At 46.7% G+C, this 20047-nt stretch overlaps 1 protein-coding gene across 1 annotated transcript in view; it reads left to right on the plus strand.

Annotated features, from left to right (window-relative positions):
• Nucleotides 1-13650, plus strand: part of LOC133773884 (interleukin-2 receptor subunit alpha-like) — a 45491-nt gene extending 31841 nt beyond the window's left edge. The window contains exons 2-8 of the mRNA XM_062211432.1: nucleotides 1129-1317; nucleotides 3382-3489; nucleotides 5627-5842; nucleotides 7660-7731; nucleotides 8119-8190; nucleotides 9331-9397; nucleotides 12712-13650. Coding sequence (XP_062067416.1) covers nucleotides 1129-1317; nucleotides 3382-3489; nucleotides 5627-5842; nucleotides 7660-7731; nucleotides 8119-8190; nucleotides 9331-9397; nucleotides 12712-12736 — 749 coding nt within the window. The 3' untranslated portion in view covers nucleotides 12737-13650. The remainder of the gene's footprint in view (nucleotides 1-1128; nucleotides 1318-3381; nucleotides 3490-5626; nucleotides 5843-7659; nucleotides 7732-8118; nucleotides 8191-9330; nucleotides 9398-12711) is intronic.
• Nucleotides 13651-20047: the final 6397 nt, after the last annotated feature.

Here is a 20047-nt window from a genome sequence, read left to right on the forward strand (position 1 = left end):
TGTCACCATTCTGTCTTTCCTGACTTACAATGATTATCAGAATTTATTGAACTTCCTGTTACCTGTTCTACTGTAATTGCTGGCCCACTGGACTCACGCAAATTGCTTTTGTTCGGCCCCTTCTTGGTTAGAGCGGGGCCAAGCTGTCCAAGTCCTACCCACCTTCGGTTCTTGGGGGGGGATCAGAAGAGTCTCCATGGTTGAGAAGCTGCTGGGCAGGGTCAAAGGGCACAGAGAAGCTTCCCTCCAACAAAAAGATGTCCCCATGGATGGCATGCTCACTGAGGGAGGCCTGTGTTTTCCCAGCTTTTCCTGTCCTGCCTCCCCCATCCACGTGATTAGGAGGGAGGGACAACAGATTGATAGAGACATTTACAGAGAGAAACGCGTGTGCTCAGCCCCTTGCTGGTAATGCACTGGCCCCCGAGGACTCTGCCAGCTAGAAGACCACCACCAGAGGAGGTGCCAGATTTTATACCCTTGGAATACTGTGCCTAAATAAATGTTTTCCTTTGTCAAGTTAGCCTGCCCCGAGTATTTCACTGGAGTAGGGAAAAGCTGACGTCTATGGCCATCCTGGCATGACACGGCAGCTGGTGCACTCAGAGGCCAGCAGGTGGCTGGGAAACACACATCTGCTACTTTCAGCTGCTCTCAGATATTGAGCAAAAGCACTTTATGTACATTTCTCAAAGTGTGGTACAGAAGCGTTCATTAGAGAATGCCTGGCAGTCCTTATTTCTGAAAAGCATTTCACACACACGCTTTGCTTCCCTCACATGAATTCCCACGGCGTTCCTCAAATTCCTGGCGCTCATCTCTCCCTATGCTTGTTCGACAGGAAGCACACTCAGAAGAAAAGCTCACTGCTTTGTGCACACATTTGATTTGAGCTGTTCGGTACGTGGCAGAGGAACTTGGTTTGAACTCAACTTTTGAGCCACCTCTGATGCAAAGGTTTCCTAAGAAAGACCATTAACAGACTCAGTTCTTTTCTAGGAAAATGTAGCGCATATACAAATTCACTTTAAAAATGAAGAAATATGTGATTACGTTGCCCACGATGAGACCCGTACCTGTGTGACTGGGACTTCCCGAGCTCCCGACATGCTTCTCTTTCCTTCGCAGACTTCTGTGACGATCCGCCACAGCTCAGCAAAGCCACCTTCAGGGCCCTCGCCTACAAGATCGGCACCATGTTAACCTGTGACTGCGAGGCTGGCTTCCGCCGAGTTAAATACGGGTCATCCTACATGCGTTGTACAGGAAACTCCAGCCACTCTTTCTGGGACAACAAATGTCAATGCACAAGCAATTGTAAGTCGTTCCTTTTGTCACGACCTGAGTCCAGCTTTCATTTACTCCGTCCTATAAGCAAATAGTAGCCTGCTCAATCTACAGAGTACGTGGTTTCAGTGGTTCCTAGAATATTCACCCATCAAACAAATATTTAATGAGTGTCTACCAGTTCTAAGAATGGTTCCAGGCACCGGGGATATAATCAGCCACACCCAAGGTGAATTTAAATTTCCTTTGGGGTGTAGTTGGGGGTGGGGGTGATAGATATTGCACTAAACAATTAAAAACAACTCTAGTTCACAATATTATGAATGTATTTAATGTCATGGAGTTGTACACTTAATATGGTTAATATGGTAAATTTTTTGTTATACATATTATATAAAAATATTTCATGAGAAATATTCTTCATGGAAGAATCTTCACTTCCCATAAGGCTGAACATACTCTCCTGTTTGCTTATTTGTTTTCTGATTTCTAAAGCTCACACATCATTTTGGGTTGGGGGAAGGCAACATTGTCAAGGAAAGTATTGCCAGTCCAGTGTCAGGAACCAGTGTCCAGAGCACCAGGAATGTCCTGCAAGAGACTGGGATACTGGGTGTGGAGGGGTGAGGAGGATGAGGAGCCCACAGAGATCAGACTGTTATTGGGTAACACTACAAATCAGCCTAAGGGAGAAAGAGAAGGTTATTCTCATTGCATCTCTTCATTTCTGGACATCAAACATAGCTTGAGAGTCTGGTGGCTCCCAGTATCACATGTGAGCTAAGTTCCCCAAACTGCACTGGTCCTGGTGAGGAAAGCTGAGATGGCAGAGCCACTGCTGGAGCGTTTGCTGGGGCCGGGCCTCCCTGCAGTGCAATTTGAAGTCAAAGTCCCCCGAATGCTCCCTGTGCCTAAGTTGATCTGGTCTTGTGACTTCCGCAGTTGGACATGGTTCCTCTAGCTCCAAGCCTGCCTTACACAGCCCTTTTCCCTGTCCACTCTGTGATATCAGAATGCGAACAGTGGTGGGCTCATTCATCTTTTTTTTTTTTCTTAATTTGACAGATATAGACAGTGAGAGAGAGAGAGAGACAGAGAGAAAGCTCCTCCCTCCGTCAGTTCATTCCCGAAATGGACGCTATGGCCGGCACTGCACCGATCCAAAGCCAGGAGCCAGGTGCCTCTTCCTGGTCTCCCACGCAGGTGCAGGGGCCCAAGCACTTGGGCCATCCTCCACTGCCTTCCTGGGCCACAGCAGAGAGCTGGACTGGAAGAGGAGCAACCGGGACTAGAACCCGGCACCCATATGGGATGCCGGTCTGCAGGCGGAGGATTAACCAAGTGAGCCACGGCACCGGCCCCCTCATTCATCTTCTTATCCCTTAACTCTACAGATGGTGTCAGCTGGCATGTCTCAGTGTCATGTGTTCCACCAATCTATGTCTGGAGACTAAAGTTTGAACCCCATGGCTCTGTTAAAGCACCTCACTGTCATTCCCCACCCCCAGGGAGCCCTTCCTTTATTCTAAGCTGGGATTCTGAACCCACCCCCCAGGGGTGCTCACACGCAAGCCATCCATCTACTCCACCATAGAGGCAGGTGTTACAGAAGTTTTCTTTAAGATTGTTTCTTTCTATCTTCAAGAGTTCTGAACTGCTTTAGGAGAGCTCCGGATTCAGAACTCCTAACTACCATCACACATGCACACACAATATTGACAGAATTGAGGGCAAGAAAGAAGTCCCTTTAGATGAGACGCACATAGAAAAGATCTCCCACCAGAAAATGGGTTCATTTCTTTCAGAAATGTGTAGTAGACAAGGTCATCGAGAATGTGTAGAAGACAACGTCATCGAGCACATGAAAGCAGAGAGGCCAGGGCTGCCCGGCCGGGTCTGGTAGGCATCACCCAAGGGGAGGGCTCACCCACAGTTTACCTTTGTACCCTAGCACCCGGGCATTGCCGGGCACATGGCAGGCACTAGAAGGATTTTCTTCTGGGCACATGGCAGGCACTAGAAGGATTTTCTTCCGGAGTAAATGAATGGTGTCTTCTAGTTGAAGCATTTGTGAAGCTATTTCATCCCACACAGCTCTTAGGAATCCAGAAAATGTTACAACTCAACCTGAAGAACAGACAGAAGGAAAAACCACAGAAACGCAAAGTCAAATGGAGCCTGAGGACCACGTGGACCTTCCAGGTAAGAGGTGACTTGCAACAGCTGTCCTCTGACTGACTCCTGGGAGCCAACCCTTCCCTTGCACCTGCATGATGGTGCTCCCCCAGGAGAAAAGTCTGTGCCCCGCATGCACAGCCACGTGCATTTCCTTCTCCTCTCAGAGATCTTGTGCACAAGAACTACTGCTGTTTGCTCAGCAACTCAAACCACGGTTAGAGCACCCAACCTGGCTCTGCTTTGGGAACTGTCTAAATAGAACTCAGCTATTCAATTTAATTCAAAAGCATGTGTTGGGATTATGTGCCAGGCACTGCCAACCAAAATGCAAACATGTACAGGACAGCCGTCCCTGACCTCAAGGAAATCCATGCTATTTTCATCCTAAGTATGATGACAAGTTGCAAACAAAACAATGTATGATAAAGTATTTTTTTAAAACAGGATGGGGCTGTAAAATGGGCTGGTGGTTCTTCAACCTCCAGACAAGCACCTCCTAGTTAACAGAGTGTACATGACTGCCCACAGCTTGTCCAAATGAAAGATGCTACAGTTAAGTCACAATGATAGGAAGTACCAGAGCCTGCTAGGAACGCCTGAGCTTTTGGGGAAACCAACTGACCTTAGAAGAACCCCGTAGTCCTTGCTAATTTTAGAATCTTATGAGTAGCTTTATCATTTCTTCTTTTTTTCTTTTGAAAGGCAGAGTAGACAGTGAGAGAGAGAGAGACAGAGAGAAAGGACTTCCTTTTTGCCGTTGGTTCAACTTCCAATGGCCGCTGCGGCCAGCGCATCACGCTGGTCTGAAGCCAGGAGCCAGATGCTTCTCCTGGTCTCCCATGCGGATGCAGGGCCCAAGCACTTGGGCCATCCTCCACTGCCTTCCCGGGCCACAGCAGAGAGCTGGCCTGGAAGAGGGGCAACTGGGATAGAATCCGGCGCCCCAACCAGGACTAGAACCCAGTGTGCCAGCGCCGCAAGGCAGAGGATTAGCCTGTTGAGCCACGGTGCCGGCCAGCTTTATCATTTCATATATAATTTCATTTGAACCTCACAACGCAATGAGTCAGGAAGAAGGGAGGATTAGTTCAAGTTACTAAAGCAACAAGACACAGAGAACTTTAAAGACTCATGTGATGAGATGGGTGTTTAGCTTAGCAGTTAAGACACCACTTGGGATGCCCATGCCCCATATTTGAGTGCCTAGGTTTCAGTCCTGGCTCATCCTCAATCACCACCCCCCAAACCTGGAAATTAAATAAATTATTAAATAAATCTATAAATAAACTAACACATAATAGGACTGGAGTAAAACTTCAGCCCTCTTGAATTAGATGAGGGATATTTCTACTAATTACTTATTTTGAAATAGTTTGCGTTCATTTACAATTTCTTTTATTTAAAAAAAATTTAGGGGCATTGTTGCGTCATCATGTTTTTATCCCTTTCCCCTCCAACGTTGTCCTGGAATGGTGTTTGTATTGCTGTCTCCCCCATCTTACCTCCCCTTGTCCCCACCCACAATTACTGAAAGGGTTTTGAAGAGCTCAGAGTTTCTTGTGCTTACTCAAGAGATCAAAAGCTAGCTCTGGCCGAGGGATATTTTGCCAATTGCCTTAGTTTGGACGCTTTCATCTGAAAGAAGCAAATCCAGTTCAAACAAAGTTCAGGCAGTCACGGATGGTGACTGTAAAACAACACTTTTTTTTATGAGATGAAGACACAAGAGCACTCATTCTTTTCAAGGTGCTACACGACAGAAGACAGCTCAGCGTCTGCACTCAAGCTTCCTGCTCACGCAGGTTACTGGTAGAGATCATATTGGGTGCCCAGGGCGGCAGAGAGTCTGGAAGCACAATTTCACAATCAGTTTCACGGTCTGAGCCTGGAGGGTACATGCAGTTCCACAGGTCCAGACCAGGGCCAGAGGTTAGAGAATTTTGAGATGAAGTCGGAACAGAACATGATCTCTGAGGGCCAGATCAGTCAGGGCCTGGGTTGTAGTCAGGAGGAGTGGAACATTACTGGGCATGGGGGGGTTTTCGGAGGTTTTGACAGGGCTCCTGGGGACCCAGCTTACTCATGGACCATGCACCATTCCTAGCAAGAAGCTGCCTTGGTTCACTCACATCGCCTTCCGAATTCTCTTCCCGCCTCCCAGGTCACTGCAAGGAGCCTCCACCTTGGGAACATGAAGCTAAGAAGAGAATTTATCATTTTGTCGTGGGGCAGACAGTTCACTACCAGTGCGTCCAAGGATTCCGGGCCCTCCAGAGGCATCCGGCCGTGAGTGTCTGCAAAATGGCCTGTGAAAAAACAAGCTGGACCCTGCCCCTGCTCACCTGTGCAGAGGAAAGCCAGCACCATCAATTTCCAGGTAGGTGGGCTCCTTCTTGGTCCACTACGTTGTTGTTCTCCATGGAGCCGACCAGGATAAGCTCCCTGACTCTACCTGCTATGTGACCTAGGGCAAGCCACTTGACCTCCTGGACCTCAGTTTTGTTCTTGTTATAAGCAAACAAACAGGGGGACCGGTGTTGTGGCATAGCTGCTTTAAGCCCCTGCCTGTGACGCCGACTTCCCATATGGAGAACCAGCTGCTCCACTTCTGACCCAAGTCCCTGCTAATGTGCCTGGGAAAGCAGCGGGAGATGGCCTAAGTCCTTGGACCCCTGCACCCACATCAGATCCAGAAAAATCTCCTGTTTCCTGGCTTTAGATTTGTCCAGCTCTGGCCACTGCGACCATTTGGGGAATGATCCAGCAGATGGAAGATTCTTCTCTCTCTCTCTCTGTAACTCAACTTTACAAATTAATTTTTTTAAAAAAATCTAAAACCAAAACAAGACAAAAAAAGATGGATAAACCTTAAGGTTCACTTAAGGACCCCTGTACCCAAGGGGGATAGTGGGAGACAGAAGAGGAAGAAAGACCTCTTGAGTGCTCCAGAGCACCCTGGATGCTGCCTCAAAGCATCCATGTGCTACCCCTTTCCTTGTTGATCCTGAAATTTCACTACTTCCTCTAAGCTACCAAAAGAGGAAGTCTAGCCACCCACCCACTTGTGTCTTCCATCTACCGGTGTGTGTTGTAAATCTATCATTTTTATGCTGCTCTGTGGTTATCATGCTCCTTCCCCTTGTATAATTCCCTACCTGTGCACTCATAAAAATGTGCAGGGAAGGAGCCTACTCAAGTATGTGTACACACTCATGCTCTTGCACACATGCAACCCCCCTAGGCTATCTTCTGCTATCAGCACTCTGAAATCTTATTTCTACAGTCAGAGTTCTCACCCTGAGCCCTAAGTCCCTTTTTCCTTGCCCTCCCCTCCATTTCCTGTGCCCTGTGAGTTCCTCTTGGGTTCTCTGGGCTATAGTTCCTTCCCCAGAGCTGGCCCACCATGAGCCACATGGATTGTCCAAGTGTGCCAATGACTTCGTTTGTCAGAGGCTGAAAAGGCAGGGTCCCTGAGGTCACTAACCACAGCCAGGAGGCATGGAGAACTGCCCAGGCAGAAAAGGCTATCCCTCTGTGTGTTTCTACTTCATTTGGTGGTTCAATGCATTCGTTTGCTTTATTTTCATCTACTCAAGAGGCAGCATGAGAAAGAGATATCTATTGTCTGATGGTTCACTCCCCAAATACTTGCAATAGCCAGGGCTGGGCCAGACTGAAGCCAAGTGCCAGGTATTCCATCCGCATCTCCCCTAGGGGTGGCAGGGACCCATATCCTTGAGCCATTATCTGCTGCTTCCCAAGGGCATTCGTAGGAAACTGGATCAGAAGCAGAGGTGCCAGAACTCAATACCTGCACTCTTATGGGATGCAGGTGTCCCAAGCAGCAGCTTAACCTGCTGAGCCACAGTGTTTGCATTATCATGACCCATTTTCAAGTCGCAGATGGGATCCAGGACTGCGTTTAGGATGCCTAGGGTAAAAAAGAGTTGCTCGGTTTCATGAACAGCCAGGGCCAGGGTTAGAATTCCCGCTCACCTGCTCTGTTGAGGCTACTCAACCACTTCCTACTGGTCCTGAGGCAGAATGTGTGGTGTGGTCTCCCAAAGATATACCCGAACTAGGGTTTATGCTTCAGCAGGTGTACCTGGAGCCGTCTGTGGAGGACAAGCTGGGGAGGAAGGGAGACTCCCATCTCCCCATTTGGCTCCATAAGCATCACTTACTCTCTTGTAGGTGAAGAAGAGCCTCAAGCAAGCATGGATGCCCCTCCTGAGAGCAAGACTTCCTGCCCTGTCACCACAACAGGTGCCTGAGAGTTTCCATGGAGACAGACACTCACCATTCAAGCCTCCTCGGGAAAGGGCACACGTCTGGCTGCAGGCCTCTGCAGCAGATGGGCAGTGGAGGGTGGATGAGCCCACTCCAGCAGCATCCCCTCTCCTCCAGAGCAGGGACTTGGCACTCATCACCCCACATGCCCCAAAGCCAGAGTCCGAAGGACAAAACGCAGGACCAAGACCGGCCGCTGCTAACACAACAGTGTAACGCTGGCCCTGTTCCCCTCTCCTCCCACATCTCTTCCACTTGTCCCCAAGTTTCCCATCCATTGAGAAGGCATCACTCTCTCCAGCCTCATGTGGTCCCGTATTTGGCATACATTGAGAGTATTTCTCGCCCTTCTCTTTGCCACAGATTTTCAGAAGCATACAGAAGTGGCTACCACCGTGGAGACGTTGCTATTCACAGAGGAGTATCAGATAGCAGGTGAGTGGGCTCGCTTGCCTTGTGGACAAAATGACATGTGCCAGGTGGGCTTCAGTGACTGCCTCCTTAATGCTCATACTATTGGAGGGGCAAAGATGAATCCAGAGAACAACATTAGTCAAAATGCTATGAATCACCTCTAGGGTGCTGCGAGCTGTGTCTCAAACCAGCCCCAACCCATCCTCCATGAGCTGACCTTCAAGGACAGCATTCTACGGCTGAGAGAGGGGAGTGAGGCCAGGCAGGAGGGAGGAGCGGAGAGGAGAGGCAGTAGAACCCGCCAGGGAGCAAACATGCTCCACTAGCACTCTGTGTTTCCTTGGGGTGAGGGAGAATCACTACATCTGCCTGAATCAATAAGTAAGTGACTTCAGGACCCCAGCAAGGCAGCATTTAGAAAAGAAGAATGCATTTAGGGGATGCGAATGGGTTTAGCATCATCTTCATACTTCTCCATGTCTTTACCAGACACAGGCCTCCCCAAGGAGAGCCCTAGCTTCTGCACCCTCCTGCATTCCTGGTCTCCGTCTGCTCCCCCAGAGAGAACAGAACCTCCTGGGGAGGGGCACTATCTCTTCTCTCTCTCTCTCTCTCTCTTTTTTTTTTTTTTTTTAAAGATTTTTATTTATTTATTTATTTGAGAGATAGAGTTACAAGAAAGGTCTTCCTTCGGTTGGTTCACTCCCCAATTGGCCACAATGGCCGGAACTGTGCCAACTGGAAACCAGGAGCCAGGTGTTTCTTCCTGGTCTCCCATGCAGGTGCAGGGGCCCAAGGACTTGGGCCATCTTCTACTGATTTCCCAGGCCATAGCGGAGAGCTGGATGGGAAGAGGAGCAGCCGGGACTAGAACCAGCGTCCATATAGGATGCCAGCACCGCAGGCGGAGGATTAACCTATTGTGCCATGGCACCGGCCCCGTATCTCTTCTCTTTAGTCAAAGGCCAGCCTTGCACACATCCCTCAGCCCTGTCCAGCTTCCTTGAGCCTCCCAAATAGCTCCTCTGCAGAGCCTGCAGTGTTTCCCTCGGCAGGAAGCCCTGGCTCACCTAGGGGACTTGCCCGGCCTGCTCTGTGGACCAGCGCCAGGTGGCCGCCATGTCCAGGCACCCCTTTGCTGAACTCCCTCTCTGTCGACAGTGGCCGGCTGTGGATTCCTGCTCATCAGCGTCCTCCTTCTGAGCGTGCTCAGCTGGCAGCGGAAATGGTGAGTCCCACGTGGTCAGGGAAGCCCTTCCTCAAAGGCCAGGACAGGCAAAGCACCTCCAGGTTGGGCCCCAGCACAGCAGCATCAGCTATCAGCGGGGACCTTGTACTAGGCCAGCCAGGAAGGAAAAAAGTAAAACCATTTCATAGAAGAGGCAAGTTCTTGTTGAGAAAGGCCAGTTCCTGCCTCCCTTTAAGGGTCGATTGTGAAACTCTCCACATCACTCTCTTAACTCCAGGGCATCTCCTATCCCTGCCAGGTTGGACTAAACTCCACAGTCCGATGCTGAGAAGACAGGGATCCAGCCCCATAAAACTGAAGCCCTTCTCCCGTAGTTTACCTAGCCAAAGAGGAAAAAAAAATGAGCTGTCTTCCAACGTGACTCTGGTCATCAGGCCACAGTGTACTCCTGATTTTCCTTATGTGAATGGAAAAGTACAAATGATTGCAATGCAAATCGTAAGCCCTCCAGGGATTTCGTGTTAGGGATTACCCCTAACCCTGGCAGTTCAGCCACTTACATAAAGTATGGTTTCAGGATTACCTGAGATGAAGTCTGTGAGTGCCCAACATACTATCACAGGCACACAAAAGTTCTTAGAGCTTCTCTTTTGTTCAAGTTGAATAGCTGACGGGCCTTAAATTGATAGCTCAAAGACCAATTGTCGTGAGACAGAGAGCAAGGCTTTCTGGAGGTGTGATAGCTCAGAATCTATGTTGTGAAATAAAGAACTCTCCAAAGGTATAGGAGTTCCACAGGTCTTCCAGAATTACAGCCTTCAAGAACGCTCAAACTTAAGTCTCAAAATGACAAGGAGCTTGTCTAGAATCTTGTCTCTTTGAATCATCTGATTGCGCCCTCTTTTGGCCAAACAGAAATCTGCATTTGAATTACTAAAAGTTCATTTCTCAGTCAGAGATTTTGTTTTTTTTTTTTTTTTAAATTTGCTTTTGTTTGTTTGTTATTTTGAGCAGTTACTAGGAGCCAGGGATGTGCTATAGCAGGTTCATATCAGCTAAATTTTCAAGAACATTATTAACCGGTTTTTAAGCACGGTTATCAATAAAAGTATATGAACTTACAATTAAATAAATTATATTAAAACACAGGCAAAGATACACAATGCTAATAATTTCCTATTATTTCACCACATTTTGCTATAACCTTTGTTCTCAGGATTATCTACATCTGTGATATGTGTTCACATATTATGGGAATAGTCTGTGCTGGTGTGCTAGTGTGTATCCCTTCTCAACGCTATGTTCGGTAATTTCCAGCTACAAATTGGCAGCTGGAAACTTGGAATGGTTAGAGAATTTATAAATCTATAAAGTGACATTTTTATAAATTTATAAAGTGAAAATAGGCAGCTGACTGCAGAGAGCTGGCTGTTAAACATTACCAGCATGCCTCTGCTCGGAGCCTGGCTCTACGGGAGCTCTGCGCAAGGTAGGAAGTAACCAGATGTTTCTGTGAGCTAAGAAAGGTTTGGGAAGACTCTAAGACCACACTGGCCAACAGAGCAACACTAGCCACAGATAATACTTAAGCTTAAACTTAAGTAAATTAAATGCCATTAGAAATTTAGTTCCGGCCGGCGCTGAGGCTCAACAGGCTAATCCTCCGCCTTGCGGCGCCAGCACACCGGGTTCTAGTCCCGGTTGGGGCACCGATCCTGTCCCGGTTGCCCCTCTTCCAGGCCAGCTCTCTGCTGTGGCCCGGGAGTGCAGTGGAGGATGGCCCAAGTGCTTGGGTCCTGCACCCCATGGGAGACCAGGAGAAGCACCTGGCTCCTGCCATCGGAACAGCGCGGTGCGCCAGCCGCAGCGTGCTACCGCGGCGGCCATTGGAGGGTGAACCAACGGCAAAAGGAAGACCTTTCTCTCTGTCTCTCTCTCTCACTGTCCACTCTGCCTGTCAAAAAAAAAAAAAAAAAAAAAAAAGAAAGAAATTTAGTTCCATGGGTGCACTAATCAGATTTCAAATGTTCACAGGCTACTCTATGGCTACCTTAGCAGACAACACAAATTTCCACGATCCCACAAAGTTCTATAGGACAGTAGGAGTCTTCAGCTCAGGCAAATCACTCAACACCATCCATTGCCATTACTATTCCCATTCGGCAGCTCTTGTCCTTCGTAGAGTTGGAAGAAGCTTACAGAACACCTGCTAAGTGCCAAGCATTGCAGCTGGGCCCAAAGATGAACGCAACATGCTCTTAGGAGCTTAGAGACTAGTGGAAATGGGGAAAGAAAAAGAACAACTGACTTGAAATAGAAATTGTGAAAGCTCAAGATCGAGGGCTTCCCTTAGGGGCAAAGAGAACAGACACTTAGCCCCACACGGGAGTTCAAAAAGGCTTTCAGAGCTGATGGTACCTGAATTGCCCAAGGCTGAGGAAACGCTGGCAGGAAAGGGCTTCCCCGCAGAGGCAGAAGGAGGAGAAGTTAGGAAGTGTGAAATCGCATGATAATGTGTTTGGGAGAAGCCAGCAGTTCAGAACAGCACAGATAGGGATGGACAGAGACCAACTTATGGAGGCTATGGCTAGATGAGGGAGCTTGGCCTGTATCCTGAAGGCGACAGGGGACCACAGAATGCCTTACTTGTGAGACCAGTGGTCTGACTACAGTGGATTTTTGGTGGGTAGTCCAGGTGGCAATCTGATTACATTACCAGGGGATGGATTCTCGCAGGAGATGGTGACAGCTTGAACTAGGCCAGTGGACAGAAGTTTAAAGAGGAGGAAAAGGATCACAATATAACACAAAAGGGGGCAGATGATCAGCATGTGTTGCTGAGTGAAAGTGAGGGTGAAGGAAGAGGGATGAGTTAGAGGTGCCCCCCCCCCCCCCCCCCGCCGCCCAGGTTTAATGTGTGTTATTGTGAGACTCTGTGCAATGGAATTTCAAGTGAGGCTCCCAAGTAATATATTTCTTGGACATTAGCCACAAAGCTGAGCCCATCCTGTAGTTTGTTCCCTCAGACCCACTCAGTCTCCACATGCAAAACCAGTCAGCCCTGGAGTAGACAGGGAACTGGGAAGATCTTCTTGGGCTTTTTTTCATACCCACTGACTGAGCAATGAATGAGATCATCATGCTGTAAGACCATAAAGCAGAGGTGAGGAATGGGCACCAGTCTGGGCCTTCAGAGGGGCAGAGAGGCCTGAGGTCACACTTTATCATGTGGGGTAGAAAGCTAGCAGGTCAATTGGGATTAATGTTGAATGACCTGAAAACATTGGTTTAGGGTGTAGGCCACATTTTTCTTGGTCCAGTATTACACCTATGACTTAATTATATCACTACAGGAAGAAGAGTAGAAGAACAATCTAGAAAAGAGTGGCAAGAAGACAAGAACAGTCAAAGAAGTTATGAAGCACAAGCAAAATCCAAGATGTTAAACACTCACCCAACAGGCATCTCTGTGATTCCTTGAATTTTGGAAAGCTCTGAGGTCATATCATAGGACACAGGGCAACTGCTATCAAAGAGTGAGCTCTACTACTTCTAAGCAGAAATTCTAAGGTCTTTGAAGGAGAAGGGAGGAACAACCAGAATGCTCTGTCTTATTTTCATGAATATGTGTTTATCAGAGCTTGAATGGTATGGAACTCTCCATGCCACATACAATGTAAAGAAAAGTAGCTTTATGCCAATTTCATCCAACTTCCCAATTTAGAAATCCTAGGCAAAACCTAAGCACTAATGACTAATATAAGTAACACACACACACACACACACTTTACCCTACGTAATCAGACATCCTCCACGTAGATTCTTTTCCTGCCTCTGGTTGACTAGCCCATTCTCCAGATGACGTTGCTTAAGGAACATTTTTAAAGAACTCTGGACTAGTTAGAAGAATCATTTTGTCCTTAGCTCAGTATCCTGAGCTAACATCTTCTATTGAATTTCTGAAAAACAGAAACCATGGCAGAATAATCTTTGGGCAACACCAAATAAGGACAACCAAGCCCTTGGAATTGTAGAGCTTCAATATTTGAAAGAATTTTACTGGAGTTCATGTTGGGAGAAGAAGGATAAGCTAGGTTGCAGGTAACGAATTACACTTAGCAAAATGCTTTACATGTACATTACTAATAGATCCCGTTAAGGGTTAGTTTTTTGGGAATTCTATAAACGGTACTCTGAACTTGGCCTGCACTAATTTGATGTTTACAGATAGACACGCGATGTGCAGATGCATATGTTTCCCACTAAGTGTCATAAAAACATTGCAGAGAGATCAGTGTATTAAATGTTTATAGGAGGAAGGAAGGAAAGAAGGGGATAGAGAGGGAGGGGAAGGGGGAGTCATCCTGACAGAATTCAGCTCTGGAAAAGGAGGCACCAATGGTCCTTAAAGGTTACCAAACAGTTCAGCAAGTCAGAGTCAACTGAAGGCAATGTTGAAACACAGATTGCTGGGCCTACAGGCGGAGCTTCTTAGTCAGTTGGTCTGGGGTGGAGCCAAGAATTTGCATTTCTTACAAGTCCCCAGGTGATGCTGATGATGCTGGTCCCAGGACCTCTGTTTGAGAACCACTAGGTTGGGCCTCTGTACACCCACCACCCTCAACTACTGAAAATTCCAGGTGCTGAGACATCAGTGAAAGCTCTTTTGAGTAAGAGCTTTCCTCTCATACCACTTGACATAGATGTCCAACCATGCTACATGATTAAGGAGATTAATACAACGTTTAAACTTCAACCATTTTCATTTCTGGAAGGGCGGAAGAGTGTTATGATGGGCAGGTTTCAGCAGCCTTAGATACAGATCAGAGGGCCATTTCCTGTCCGTCTGCAGCCAAGCAAGGACAACCCAGCCTTTCTTGTCCATACTCCACCCTCCCCCAATATATGCTCTCCTGGGTAGACTTAGGTTGAGAGGAATTTCAGACCAAAAGAAAAATTGTCAAATCTGGCTGGAGCAAAACTGAATTATTATTCATTGTGTGGGAGGGAGACGACCCATGATGTCAAAAATTGTTTTTGTTTTTGTGATAATACTACGATGCTGTTGATTTGTTTTATTCTCCTTCTCCAACAAGTATATGGTGGAATTTTCCAGAAGCTACAAGATATGTGATAATGTCACCTTCTGACATTGACATATAATGGGTTTATTACTGTTGTTTATAAAAAATGAATAAATATTTCTAAAATTTCTTATTTTGATTTCTAAGTACTGTATTTCTAGATATAAAATTTCATAAACAAAAGCACTCAGTAGTTTTATAGTTTTTTTTTTTTTTGACAGGCAGAGTGGACAGTGAGACAGAGAGACAGAGAGAAAGGTCTTCCTTCCGTTGGTTTACCCTCCAATGGTCGCTGCGGCCAGCGTGCTGCGGCCGGCGCAGCGCGCTGATCTGAAGGCAGGAGCCAGTGCTTCTCCAGGTCTCCCATGTGGGTGCAGGGCCCAAGCACTTGGGCTATCCTCTACTGCACTCCCGGGCCATAGCAGAGAGCTGGCCTGGAAGAGGAGCGACCGGGACAGAATCCGGCGCCCCGACCGGGACTAGAACCGGTGTGCTGGCGCTGCAGGCGGAGGATTAGACTATTGAGCTGTGGCGCCGGCCTTTTTATAGTTTTTAATCCGGTACATAGAGCCTGACAAATTGCCAGCAAGCACATCAACATCCCTGGCCGTTTCAGATATGCAAATCAAAACCACAATGAGATGCCACTGGGTACCCACTGAGCTGTCTCTGAGAGAAGGAACCACTTAGTTAATATCCTGTTGGTGTAAAACGGTGCAACCACTGTAGAAAACAGGTTGGTGGGCCCTCCAAAAGTTAGACACAGACAAGAGGACCCAGCGATTTCATTCCTAGGCATGTTTACAATGACATTGAACCCAAATACCCATCAACAAATGAATGCACAGCAATGGAATATTATTCAGCCATAAGAAAGAACGGGAACATTGATCTATGCTACAGAATGGATGAGCCCCAAACACATTATGCTGAGTGAAAGAAGCCATACACACAAGGGTACATATTGTATGATACTTGTTATGTGAAATATCCAGAACACACAACTTCACAGAGCCAGAAAGCAGATTAGTGGTTGCCAAGGATGGGGAGTGATTACTCAATGGGGTTTTTCTAGAATGATTTGTATTTATTATTTTTAAAATGATTTGTTTGTACTTGTTTGAAAAGTTGGCTGAGGGGGTAGGGAGAGATTTTCTATTTGCTGGTTTATTCCCCAAATGGCTCAACAGCCGGGGCTAGGTCAGACCCAAGCCAGGAGCCAGAAACCACAAACCTGATCTGGTCTCAAATGAGCCCAAGGGCTCAGATCATCTTCCACTGCTTTTCCAGGTGTATTAGCAAGGAGCTGGATTGGAAGCAGAGCAGCTGAGGACTCACACCCGTATGGGATGCCGGCATCGTAGGCAGTGACTTAACCCATTACACCACAACGCCTGAGCTTTAGAGAGTGAATTCTTCCACCCAATGGGGCATCTAATATTGTGAACAGTTGTATCTATTTAGAGGTAACCTGTGACCCACCAGCCTGTAGCTTATTTGTCCTGCAATAGGATTGTCTCACAGGATTCCTCTGAGCTGCCGCAAATGGTTTGTTGTTTCAAAATGACTAATCCTGGCCAGCGCCATGGCTCATTTGGTTAATTCTCCACCTGCAGCGCCGGCATCCCATATGGGTGCTGGGTTCTGGTCCCGGTTGCTCCTCTTCCAGTCCAGCTATCTGCTGTGGCCTGGGAAGGCAGTGTGAAGGATGGCCCATGTGCTTGGGCACCTGGACCCGTGTGGGAGACCGGGAGGAAGCACCTGGCTCCTGCCTTCGGATCCGTGCAGCTCCGGCCGTGACGGCCATTTGGGGAATGAACCAACGGAGGGAGGACCTTTCTCTCTGTCTCTCTCTAACTCTAGCTGTCAAAAAAAAAAAAAAAAAAAAAGACTAACCCTAAGACATCTCAGGGGAAGATTATACAGCCCAAAGATGTCATTTGTGGAGCAAAACTGCCATTGGGGTCTTCCAGGGAGCCTGGGAAGACAGTTCAATGAGCACCATATTTTAGAAGTGTGACAATTCATTTTGTGTTTTAAAGCCTTGGTCTGTCAGGTGCCTTCAATGGAATCTTATTTACTCCCCAACTGCACCAGTTATTAACTTGATTAGAAGTTAGTTTAAAATCCTCCTCAGGCTCCTATTTCCCTTTTATTTGGGCACCTGCTCTTATGGCTGTGGCAGCCAGGGTCTCTAGGGAGAAGGACTCTGGTCGTTTCCATCAGCCACACACTGGAGGTGGGGAGTCTCACTTCCGTTCCTACCCCAGGTGTCGCTAGGTGCTGAAGATCCCCTGGTATGGGTCTGAGTGCACACAGCCTGCAGATCTGTGGGTGCCCACTCAGTCCTGGTGTGGATGTCCACCGGAAGTTCTGACCTCAACTTCCTGTGGGTCTGTGACAGGAAGCCAGGGCTCCTTCCTCAGTAATCCCCCTGGGGAAGTTGCGCCTGCTCCTGCCCTCAGTTAACTGTGCCTCACCAGTTTTGCACGTGGGATCATTTGGATCCTGTTCAAGCCACATTTACCCAAGGGAAACGCAGAGCTCTGCTAAAGTTCCTTTTTGCTCTTACTACTTCCAGTAGGTCAGTTCTTATAGTCCTAGCTGCTGCTCTCAAACCAAACTCTGGGATAGAGTTCCTACCTCCTCACTTTGGCCTTGCCCAGTTCTGGCCATTGCAGCCATTCGGGGAGTAAACCAGTAGATAGGAAATCCCTTTCTCACTCTGTCTCTTCCTACCTCTCCATCACTCTGTTTTACAGATAAATAACAATAGGATACAAAAAAGTGTAAGCATGAAACTGACACATTCTGATTTGATTGTATAGAGGCCTTGTCTATATTCCTGTGGAACAGCGGTATTTCTAGTTTTTACTTACTGAACATTATGGCTAGGGGTGCATTCAGCCTGTGATTATAAGGTAAGTTGAAAGTATTTTATTTGAAAAATTAAAGGAAAAAAGGAAGGAAGGAAAGAGGGGCAATTGAGGGAGGGAGGAAGGAGAGTATGGTTATCTTAGAACTGTATTTATGAAATACTTGAAGTTTATTCTCCTTGTATTAATAAATAAAATACATAAATCTTTTTTTAAAAAAGACATTGGTTGGGATACCTGCATTCCATGTCACAGTGCTTGAGTTTGAGTACCAGTTCCAGTCTTGATTCTACTTGCCTGCTAATGTGCACCTTGGTAGGTAGCAGGTGCTGGCTCAAGTGGTTAGGTTCCAACCACTGATGTGGGAGACCTGGACTGAATTCCTGGCTTTAGCTTGACCCAGCCTCTGACACTGAAGGCATTTGAGGAGTGAGGCAGTGGATGGAAATTCTCTCTCTCTCTCAATGTCTCTGTCTCTCTGCCTCACAAATAAATTCTAAAAACTTCTTAAATGTTCATGGAAAATGAATGTTATGAAAAAACTATGCATAGATTTCAATTTTTTTCTACCAAAACAAGAAAACTTATCTTTTAATTCCATTTTCCATGAACCTTTTGAAGATCTCTCATACATACCATCACCCCTTCCAAATTCTGCTTATACAATCCAATGAGCATCAAAATCTCTTCAGTGGAAAATGGGACCAAGAGTCAACATTTAAAATTATTGTAAACTGTCAAGTGACTACATGTTTTCTGTTCTAGGAATATTATCTGAAAAGGGTTTTCCAGGTCTGGTGTTGTGGCATAGTTGGTAAAGCCAGTGGCTGCAATGCTGACATCGCATAGAGGTGCCACTCCGAATCTCGGCTGCTCCACTTCCTATCCATCTCTGTGCTAATGGCCTGGGAAATGCAGCAGAATATGGCCCAGGTATTTGGACCCCTGATAAACACATGGGAGGCGCAGATGAAGCTCCTAACTCCTGGATTCAGCATCACCCAGCCCTGGCCATTGCAGCCACGTAGGGAATGAACCAGCAGATGGAAGGTCGGTCTGTCTATCTATCTATCTATCTATCTATCTATCTATCTATATCTAAATATTGATATATAGATATAAATAGATATAGATAACTCTGGCTTTCAAAAAGAAATAAATCTTTTAAAAAAGTTTTCCTCCAGGAGGTAGTAAGTGTAGGAGAGAAAATGGAACCAGCTCTCTGCTAATTTGACTAGTCCCTTACTCATCTTCAGAGAATGACTGTGTAACAACTGTCAATTTATGACACCCTTGAAGGCTTTCCAAAAACATTGGCTCATGTGGAGCTGATCCTATCAGATGTGGTTTTCTGGTTAAGTCAGAAAGAGAAAGCTGCTGAGATTTTTTCAAGCCTGTCCCTGCAATTTTCAGTCCTCTTGGTAAAGAGCATGGTGCAAAACACATGTCCTCTTCTACAACATGGAGCAACATCTTTTGGGGGATCCTATGTGAGAAATAGAATAGGAAAGACAGACTTCTCACTGGAAACAATGTAAGTGAAAACAGTAACTTTATTTTATTTTATTTGACAGGCATAGTTAGACAGTGAGAGACAGAGAGACAGAGAAAAAGGTCTTCTTTTGCCGTTGGTTCACCCCCCAAGATGCCGCTACGGCCAGTGTGTTGTGGCTGTGGTGCTGTGCCCATCCGAAGCCAGGATCCAGGTACTTCCTCCTGGTCTCCCATGCGGGTGCAGGGCCCAAGGACCTGGGCCATCCTCCACTGCACTCCCGGGCCACAACAGAGAGCTGGACAGGAAGAAGAGTGACCAGGACAGAATCCGGTGCCCCGAGTGTGACTAGAACCCGGGATGCCGGTGCCGCAGGTGAAGGATTAGCCTAGTGAGCCGCAGTGCCGGCCTGAAAACAGTAACTTTAAATTGCTGGTAGAAAAAAAAGACACTGTCAACCTAGAATTCTATACCCAGGGAAAGCAGATCTCAACATGAAGGTGAAGGAAGTATTTAAAACATCAAATGTTGAAAGACTTCATAAACAGAAAATCCATATTGCAAAGAATCTTAATTTGTACTGGGTTAAATGGTGTCTTCCTAAAATTCCTGTTCACTCAAAATCTGCAAATTTGACCTTATTTGGAAATAGGATCTTTGCGGATGTAATCACGTTAAGGTCATCCTGATTTAGTCTGGGCCCTAAATTCAAAACTGTTGGTGTCCTTATAAGAAGGGGGAAATACAGACACACATCCACACATGGCCTCGTGAAAGCAGTCAGAGACTGCAGTTAGGGTACCACAAGTCAAGAAGCATCCTGGATTGCTGGCAACCAATAGAAGCTGGAGGGGGCAAAGGAAGATCCTTACACAATTTCAAGAGTTCTAGCTTTCAGAACTCTGAGAGCATACATTTCTGCTGCTTTAAGCCACCCAGCGTGTGATCCGTTGTTGTGGCAACACTAGGAAGCCAACACAGAAATCTTCCAGGTAGAAGGAAAGTAGTACAAGTTGGACCCTACATCTGTGCAAAGGAATGAAGAATGCAAGAAACAATAACCATCTGGATAAAACTAGAAGATTCTTTTTCATTATTTAAATATCTTTAAAAACGTAGTTCACTATTGAAATTGCAATGTAGGAGGGTTATATAAGATATGCAGAAGTACAATTTATGACACAAGATAGAAGCCAGGAGAGGAGAGATGAAAGAGGACTCTTAACACTACACATGT

The sequence above is a fragment of the Lepus europaeus genome, chromosome 14 (assembly GCF_033115175.1).
Source record: "Lepus europaeus isolate LE1 chromosome 14, mLepTim1.pri, whole genome shotgun sequence".
Lineage (NCBI taxonomy): Eukaryota > Metazoa > Chordata > Mammalia > Lagomorpha > Leporidae > Lepus > Lepus europaeus.